This window comes from Triticum aestivum, chromosome 5D (assembly GCF_018294505.1).
Source record: "Triticum aestivum cultivar Chinese Spring chromosome 5D, IWGSC CS RefSeq v2.1, whole genome shotgun sequence".
NCBI classification, from domain to species: Eukaryota; Viridiplantae; Streptophyta; class Magnoliopsida; order Poales; family Poaceae; genus Triticum; species Triticum aestivum.
The window spans coordinates 277887422-277897236 of record NC_057808.1 but is presented as its reverse complement, the minus strand read 5'-3'; the positions used below and the strand labels follow the sequence as shown (position 1 = coordinate 277897236).

The following is a 9815-nucleotide window of genomic DNA, read 5'->3' as shown; positions in this document are numbered from 1 at the left end:
ATGACATGCCAGGTGAGTACATTGAATGTACTTGCAAGCTCACAGCAACCAAGAGCAATCAAGACAGACAACGGCATGGCATTTACAGGTTAACAACGATTAACATGATACTATCAGATCAATCATAGCATGCGCAAGATGATACAGCTAGAACAATACGAGCATGGCATGAACATATGAACATGATAATGCTAGCATGCAATAGGATGAATCTATCATGCACCAACTTAGTCTGCTCGGGTTACCTCGTAACCATCACATGCATCACTTACCATCACGCACATCACACGATCATCCCAGGATCATATCAATCATGGTATTACAATACCGTAGTAATCATTACATGACCACAAGGAGCTTGACCTTTACCCTTGACTCTCGCATAATACCACAAATATCCAACAACTCGGTATCCTCGATACCACGGTGATCCTCACTCGATCACAATCAATCTCTTTCTCGTCACCGAACCAGGGTTGTTATTAAGCACATTATTATTATTACTATTGACCCACAGTGTGACCAACTACGAATTGGGCCCTTATTCGCGGGCGCGGCTATCGATGGATTTAACACACACTCTGCAGAGGTTAGCACAATGTACCCACACCACGGAACCCATGGCCTCGCACTCCCATTCGGGTGGACCAACGGCGTTCTGACAAAACCGTCCTACTACCATGACACTCTCCCAGCCACTCAGACCAACTCCCCTTTGGGCTAAGTCATGGGTGGCCCCGTGCCTACCAAAGGCATCAACGGCCACCGTCGTGGCAAAACAAAAACGGTCCCAAACGGGGACAATGGTATACCAATCACAACAACGGGCACACAAGGCTTATGCCATCCTACCCGGCCAAGGTAGCACCCGTGCATAACCTTCCCTCGTTGGAGGCACCGGCGAGAGGCATGACAATAGACCCAGTTAGGACCTCCCAATAAAAGGCAATGTGGTTGCACTGGTCAGATCGATATGGTGGCACCATTAGTCAGCCAACAGTTGTTCAAGTTCAATTTAATCCGGTTAAACTTGAATGCAATATGCTAAGCCATGATAAAATAACTTGATGCAACTACAATGCATGAGCATGATATCAACATAAACATGGGTGTGCAACATAACTATCAACCATATCAACAATGAATCATATCCAACTGAGCATGGCATAATGATGAGCATGAGTATCACAGGTATAATACTACTCAAAGCATAACATGACCACTACCATCAACGATAGATATCATGCAAGAACATATCAATAATGCTACCATGCAAGCATCTGGATGCAAATGACATGCATAACAACGGTACTCGGAACAAACGATAGTCATGCACCGAAGACCATCACCAACATCAACATGTACTACTATCAAGCATGGCATATGAAAGAAATACTAGTATATAGAATATGATAACAGAGTGCAAGAAAACATAGCATGATGGTAACCACCAATCCATAAGCATAACCGAAATAACGACAGCAGAAGCAAAACAAACAGACAGTTATTAAAGATTCAAGTTGAAAACCAATGCTACTGCATGGCTATCATGCAAATGGTGGTTGTGGCTTGCCTGGGGATGAAGGGTACTTCGGGAAGAGGTGCGGTGAAGCCGCGGAAAGATTCGCCGGAAACAGTTCTCTCCCAAAGGGGGCTGTTTACGCGCAAGGGCAAAATGGTCATTCTAGTATGTCAAACCATAGTGAAAATGATGGGAACAGAACGGGCTCGACGATACAAAGACATGGGCATTGGATTCACCTCAATTGGAGTCTCGAGCAAAAAGTTATAGCCCGACGAAGTCCAGGGACCAATCTATAAAAAGATTTCTTCAAACAGGCCCCTGAGCTGAAAAACAGAAAGTGTATTTAGAGGAATACGCCTTCAGATGAGAGAAAACGTAATTCAAGCCGTAGTACAAAGGAAATACGCTTACCCGAGAGGAAAACGTATTCTGATCTGGAGAAGAGACGGAAGGCGTTTCAGAGAAGGGAAAGCGTACTCCGGCGAGTACGTCTCCACTAATCTGACGTGGCGGAGCGGGGCCGGCCTTGAGTGGCTGCCAGGTGGGGTCCGCGGGGAGGGGGCCTGCTGGCAGGTCTCCTTCTTCCTCCGCCCGCTCACTCGCGATGCAGAGACAAGGCCGGCGGCCCAACGCGGATTCCCGATGACTCCGGCAACCTCTCGCGACGCTCGACCTATCGGCGTGCTTAGGGGAAGGAGCCGCACCCGTCTGTGGGAAGAATGGTCGCTGGGGAGCACGGGGAAGGGCGGAGCCACGGCCGCGGTGGACGGTGGCTGCGGGTGAGGATGGGCATGGCGCTCCGGCGGCGGCGAGACGAAGTTGAGGGGCTGGGAAGGCTCGGCAGGCTTCGGTGGATCTACTGGTGGAGGAAGGGAAGGGGGAGGGGCGCTGCCGTGCTTGAATTTGAGCGGAGCATCGCGGCAGCCATGGCGGGCAACCGAGGCGAGGAGAGATTCCCGATCTCGTTTGAGAGGCTAGGCGAGGCACTGGGAGTGAGGTGAGGCGAGTGGTGAGCTCGGACAAGGCTGGGGTGGGCTTAAATAGGCGGGGTAAGGCGGTTCGAGCTGGATGCCGCTGCTCAGGTCCGGCCGAAGCTCTGGCGACGAGCAGCAGTCACAGGAGGGCGCGGGAAGACGACGAGGCAGCGGCGCAGCGATCACGGAGCAGAGCAAGCCAAGGGGCACGGGGAGGAAGCGGCTGAGGCGCGGACAGAGCCGGTCGGCTACAGTTCGCCCGTGGACGCTCACTATTCGATGACGGGGACGGCTCACCGGGGAAGAAGACGGAGGGGGAAATGGCTCCACGGGTACGGCGACAACGCGGGGAACACGCTAGACAGGCCCGTGTTCGCTGGAACGACAAGCAGAGAGAGGGAGAAGAAGACAGAGGCACTAGAGCACGAGAAACGTCATGCCAAAATGGTGGTCACCACGCAGTCTGGCCTGAAGAGGACAAGGGGGCTGCCGTGATATGTCTGGTGATTAGTCCATGCATCACTGAGGCTGGGGAAGGTGATAGATCAAGCAAAGCTGCTCTGGAATGAAGTGTGGCTTCGATGCAAGTTTGATGTAGCAAACTTGTCCACATTTCTGTGATCAGCTGAGAAGAGCTAGGGGCCAAATGATATGTCTGGGGTGATAATATAAGCACAGACTATAATCCTGGGGGTTTTGGAGGGAAACGGACCAAGGCTTAATATAATTGCTTTGCAACTGACCAAAATGGTCCATAAACTTGAGCATGATGATGCACTCACATGGAGTATCAACTTGAGCTCAAATTTGGCAAGGCAGGGTTATATGGCCATATGAAGGTGCTGTAAAAGTTTCATACCAAATGGACATGCCAAAATAGTACTTGCTTCACAAACATCCCCACTGACCAAAAACTTGCAATAATTTTGGAGAGAAAATGACTTGAAGAAATGATCCCAAATTTGGTGGAGAGATGTTATATGGGTAGGAGAATGTTCTGGTAATTTATTAGAATTAATGAAGCATTAAAAATTATACTTGCTTCATAACCTGGAAATATTGCCAAAAACAAAGATTTGGTCCTGTGCTCACATAGATGATTGTATGAAGCTGAAAGTTGGAGGAGGGTGATTACATGAGCACATGAAGGAGTGTGCAAAATTTCAACTCATTTGGATAACCCTAGCTAGCACTTCCTTCACAAAGGCTTCCCTTAGACAGGAACTTTGAAAAATTACTAAGGAAGCTTGGCTAGGCAAATAAAAATGAATTTTGGCACAGGTCAATTATTTGGATAGGAAAAGGTCTCCAAAAAGTTTGGGGTCAAATGGGCAAAGAAAAATAACACTTGCTTCACAATGTGCCATTTAGGACCGAACATGAAAGGAATTATTTGAGCATGATGGAAAACATGGCCAATGAAATATTTTGCCTTATTTGATGAAGATATGACCCAAACAATTTATGAGATTTTTTTGGGAATTTTAGGAGTGATGGAAGTATAGGTTGCTTCACAACCTAGGGCAAAAAGGATTATTCCTTTAACAGAAAAAGGAATATTACCAAGAAAAAGAATATAGGGGTTGGTTCAAGATGGAAATGGCAAAGTCTTGGGATGGATATGGGGATGACAAGCCACTCTGGAAAGAAAGAAGAGGTCATCTTCTTCAGTTTCCAGACCACATAGCCACGGAAAAAGAAAACTCAAGCAAAATCTCAGAAAAACAAAAGAAAAAGAAAGGGTCAAAAATCAGGCTGTGACAACTCTTCCCCCCTTAAAGAAATCTCGTCCTCAAGATTTGGTTGCTCAAGGAACAAGTATGCATATACTGACTTAAAGAGACCGTTTCCAACTCGGGTATCCTTTTTCCTTTATTGAATGTTCCCATTAAATTCTTCATCTGGCTTACTTGACTGGTTGTGGGGTGGTTTGCTTCACTGTATCCATATCCTGACAGATCTTACCTCACATTTTCCTGCTCATATTGGCTCCAATTCTTGTCATATCTGCTGACTTAGCTGAGTGTGATTTGTTATCATGACTGAAATATATGTCTGTCTCACAAATCCGAGGGTGATTTTCGATTGTTGTGTCCGTACTAACAACTTTCCATGAATTGGTGATTATATTATTCCTGATGAACACCCAAGCTCTGACTCCTTGCATTGGGTTCCTCCACTAAATGCAGGTCCTTCGGGTTCCAAGCAGTGGGTTGAGGCATACCCGTTTTCCTGACAGATTCTGACTTGTCGCATGAATTTCTGAATCATCCTGACTAGCTCCACTGTCTTGAGTCTCAGATTCATACCAAATATTTGATTGTCACCTGTCGTGGCCAACATACAAGGTGTGACCTTATATGGCAATATCCTCATCCTTGACAGACGGTGGCTCTGGCGGAAATTTTTTGTTCGAGACATGCATTCCTTTAGTGGTTCACATAAGTGAGGGCACATGCTTCAAGACTGTTATTCCTCGTACTGAACATTCATTCTGTCGGTATATCCATGGGGATAGTAGGCTGTGTGATGCTTTACCATAGTTGATGGAATCAAACAAAATTGAGTAGACCTTTTAGGTGAATATCCATGGCGGTCGATACTGGCTCAGACTGTCCGGGGTTCCTGCACCATATGGTTCATGCAACCATTTTCATACCGGCACCACTGGTCTTGCTCCTTCATTATTGTTTTCTTGGTCTGGATCCTCGGTTGAAAGAGCTTGATCATATTACTTCTTCATATTACCATAGGTACTGTCGGGTGCGATATTTCGGCAATCGTTACTTATCCTCATTCATGCATCGTGTGATAGGAATCTGTACTAGGTTCACACGTACATGCATGCATCTCATTGCTGTCGTCTGGCGTACCAGGTGGTGGCAAAGGTAGATGATATCGCCTTGTCGGGTATGAGGCAACTGGCCTTTCTGACAAAATTTGCTGTCCCATGTTGTCTTTCTCCAAAACTTGTCGGCTCTTGCATCACCAACTGAGGTGTATCACTGACTTTCTTATTCTGGCATGACTCGTGAGATTTCCGGATTCTCACCTTGACTTCACCATCGTACCACTGACTTGCAAGAGCTTGGCAGCATACTCACAATATATGAGAATTTAATTCCTTAGGCGGACTTGTTTTCTGACTAATTCTTGCTTCTGACCAAACTGTTGCGGATCTGATTCTTGGAATGCACTGCCAAATGCTGCCAACTAACAGTTTAATATCCCATGCCGTACTGAGGGAGATTGGATGACTTATGCTGGAACCCATCAGACTATCTCGCTGAGGAAGACTGGGTATCGTGCTTCAGAAGCTTCCCCCCTTAAAGACTTGCTAGGGAAGACTCGGTGCCTTATGCCAATTTTTTTGTGGTTGCTTCCTGAAGAAGACAAGGTACCTTGCACGGGAAGTCATCCATATAGCGCACTGGGTAATCTTGCCTTGGAAGCTTCTCATTGTGAGGTGCGGACTCATTACCACATATGTATACCATCTTAATATTTCTGCTGTTGATTTCTTGCATGCAACGGGGCTTTGCTGGACTATCCTCCTTTCTGAGTATATGGCGCATCCTTGCTTTCTTCCAGGAATATCATGTTTCAAAATCATCCTCATAGAAGAATCAAACCTTGCATCTGAACCATCCCTTTGACTGAGACTGCATTGTTGGTCTGGCACACAGCTTATCTTCTTGCTGATTTGATCATTTCTGCCATGAAGAGTGCACACTGAGGCAAACTTGATTATCCGTACTATTGTATGGAGTGCATGCTAATGCAAACATGATACTGACTGTCCATCCATGATTCCTTTTGCATTCAGACGGGATATTCCAAATTTTAATGCAGTCTGCTGATAACTTCATTCCGTTTATCTGAGCTTCCAAGTATTTGAATTCCTTACCGATTCTTCAGGTCCGGTGTCGGTGGACGAGTAACTGTAATAAGGGGAAAATATGCAACACCAAAGGCCCAAAGAAAGAAGCAAAAGAAACGACGAAAACAAAAACACACAAGCATACTAATAATAAAAATAATCAAGCAACATCACATATTACTGCTACTCACACAATAATATGCATGCATACCTAAGCACACAAATCTCGTGGAAACTCCGGTATTGCGGTCTAATATGCTGTGGCGGTGTGCACGAAAGTGAAATCCATGTGTGGAAGGAATTGGTGTAACCAAAGCTACACCAAGTGCTGGCTGAACACCGGTTGGATCTGGATAGATACGGAGGCGAGGACGGACTTGGTGATCAAGTAGCGAGACACAAGGTCACGGCCACATCATCATCAAGTGTACGAAAGGGAATCGTACACGTCCAAAGAATGGAATGATAGGGCAATAGCGGTGGAAACTGGGCTTGCTGGCATTGCCCTTGTCTGATAACAAATATCAGTAAGGGTTGCCGAAAGGTCGAGATGGATGGCACGATTCGGGATAGAGACAAGTCTATCACCGAAATAATACAGGTGGGTGGCGGAAAGATATCGATGCGATACCTGCGCATAACTCCTGCAAATGGTGTCTAGAACACTTCGCACCAGGGCATCACTCTGCTGGGACAGAGATGACGCCAAACACCGAAGAGCAGGCATGCAAAGAAGGAGGGTGCAGGTAGTGGATCGAAACCGATGCCACCTACACTTACAAGATTAACCGTTAGCAACAATATAATAATCTATATGCATGCTATGCAACAAACAAATGCAGCAATCAAGTGCAACAAACCAACCAGTCTCTATACTACCACATTCTAACGTTCACGCGGGCTAGGGTGTCCTACAGCTAGACCTGCTCTGGTACCAAGCATGTGGCACCCCGGCTCAGAGAAACCGGAACGCCCCGTATTCCAGCCCAGAGATCAAGGAGAAGTCTTTTGGAATACGACATTGCTTAGCATAGAACAAATCAGCTCTTTATTACAAACTATATGGATACAAGGGGATTACATCGGCATGGCGAAACTACGCCTGCCATGGTTGCTCCATGCAAGCAGCAGAACAACACGAAGTAGCGGAATAACTACTTGCAATGGAACAACGAGGACGGTGATGAACTCCACTCTGCAGGGACTCTGGCTGGAACGCTTATCCTAGCTCGCAAACAAGGAATCCACGGGAAACAAGCAATCAAATCCGGCATGACCTGCAAACTGGCATGACACGCCAGGTCAGAACATTGAATGTACTTGCAAGCTCACAGCAACCAAGAGCAATCAAGACAGACAACAGCATGGCATTTACATGTTAACAAGGATTAACATGATACTATCAGATCAATCATAGCATGCGCAAGATGATACAGCTAGAACAATATGAGCATGGCATGAACATATGAACATGATAATACTAGCATGCAACAGGATGAATCTATCATGCACCAACTTACTCTGCTCGGGTTACCTGGTAACCATCACATGCATCACTTACCATCACGGACATCACACGATCATCTGAGGATCCAATCAAGCTTGGTATTACAATACCGTAGTAATCATTACATGACCACAAGGAGCTTGACCTTTACCCTTGACTCTCACATAATACCACAAATATCCAACAACTCGATATCCTCGATACCACGGTGATCCTCACTCGATCACAATCAATCTCTTTCTCGTCACCGAACCAGGGTTGTTATTAAGAACATTATTATTACTGTTGACCCACAGTGTGACCAACTATGAACTGGGCCCTTATCCGCCGGCGCGGCTATCGATAGATTTAACACACACTCTGCAGAGGTTAGCACACTGTATACCCACACCACGGAACCCTTGGCCTCGCACTCCCATTCGGGTGGACCAATGGCGTTCCGACAAAACCGTCCTACTGCCATGACACTCTCCCGGCCACTCCGACCAACTCCCCTTTGGGCTAAGTCATGGGTGGCCCCGTGCCTACCTAAGGCATCAACGGCCACCGTCGTGGCAAAACAAAAACGGTCCCAAATGGGGACAATGGTATACCAATCACAACAACAGGCACACATGCTTATGCCATCCTACCCGGCCAAGGTAGCGCCCGCGCATAACCTTCCCTCATTGGAGGCACCGGCGAGAGGCATGACAATAGACGCAGTTAGGACCTCCCCATAAAAGGCAAATGTGGTTGCACTGGTCAGATCGATATGGTGGCACCATGAGTCAGCCAACAGTTGTTCAAGTTCAATTTAATCCGGTTAAACTTGAATGCAATATGCTGAGCCATGATAAAATAACATGATGCAACTACAATGCATGAGCAAGATATCAATATAAACATGGGGGTGCAACATAACTATCAACCATATCAATAATGAATCATATCCAACTGAGCATGGCATAATGACGAGCATGAGTATCACAGGTATAATACTACTCAAAGCATAACATGACCACTACCATCAGCGATAGAAATCATGCAAGAACATATCAATAATGCTACCATGCAAGCATTTAACCAACTAGATGCAAATGACATGCATAACAACGGTACTCGGAACAAACGATAGTCATGCACCGAAGACCATCACCAACATCAACATGTACTACTATCAAGCATGGCATATGAAAGTAATACTGGCAGATAGAACATGATAACAGAGTGCAAGAAAACATAGCATGACGGTAACCACCGATCCATAAGCATAACCGAAATAACGACAACATCAGCAAAACAAACAGACAACTATTAAAGATTCAAGTTGAAAACCAATGCTACTTCATGACTATCATGCAAATGGTGGTTGTGGCTTGCCTGGGGATGAAGGGTACTTCGGGAAGAGGTGCGGTGAAGCCGCGGAAAGATTCGCCGAAAACAGTTCTCTCCCGGAGGGGGCTGTTTCCGGGCGAGGGCAAAATGGTCATTTCTAGTATGTCAAACCATAGTGAAAATGATGGGAACAGAACAGGCTCGACAGGACGAAGACGTGGGCGTTGGATTCACCTCAATCGGAGTCTCGAGGAAAAGTTATAGCCCGACGAAGACCAGGGACCAATCTGTAAAAAGATTTCTACAAACAGGCCCCTGAGTTGAAAAACAGAAAGCATATTTAGAGGAATACGAAGTCCAGAGACGGAAGGCGTTTCCGAGAAGGGAAAGCGTACTCCGGCGAGTACGTCTCCACTAATCTGACGTGGCGGAGCAGGGCCGGCCTTGAGTGGCTGCCAGGTGGGGTCCGCGGGGAGGGGGCCTGCTGGCAGGTCTCCTTCTTGCTCCGCCCGCTCACTCGCGATGCAGAGACAAGGCCGGCGGCCCGATGCGGATTCCCGGTGACTCCGGCAACCTCTCGCGACGCTCGACCTATCGGCGTGCTCAGGGGAA

General features: G+C 46.7%; 1 protein-coding gene across 1 annotated transcript; it reads right to left on the bottom strand.

Annotated features, from left to right (window-relative positions):
* Positions 1 to 1049: 1049 nt before the first annotated feature.
* Positions 1050 to 6074, bottom strand: LOC123120504 (uncharacterized). The gene is made up of 4 exons (XM_044540514.1): positions 5901 to 6074; positions 1937 to 2499; positions 1762 to 1848; positions 1050 to 1654 (listed from the first exon to the last, which is right to left on the bottom strand). Exons 1-4 carry the CDS (start codon positions 6072 to 6074, stop codon positions 1534 to 1536), a joined length of 945 nt encoding a protein of 314 aa, XP_044396449.1. The 3' UTR covers positions 1050 to 1533.
* Between the last annotated feature and the right edge of the window lie 3741 nt (positions 6075 to 9815).

Bases quoted from the DNA above. Each gene is read 5' to 3' on its own strand.
- LOC123120504 (XM_044540514.1), bottom strand. From the start codon at position 6,074: ATGCGCCATATACTCAGAAAGGAGGATAGTCCAGCAAAGCCCCGTTGC. The intron at 1,849-1,936 runs GTAAGCGTATTT...TCTGTTTTTCAG, and splicing joins AGAATACGTTTTCCTCTCGG to CTCAGGGGCCTGTTTGAAGA. The intron at 1,655-1,761 runs GTGAATCCAATG...GCGCGTAAACAG, and splicing joins TGCTCGAGACTCCAATTGAG to CCCCCTTTGGGAGAGAACTG.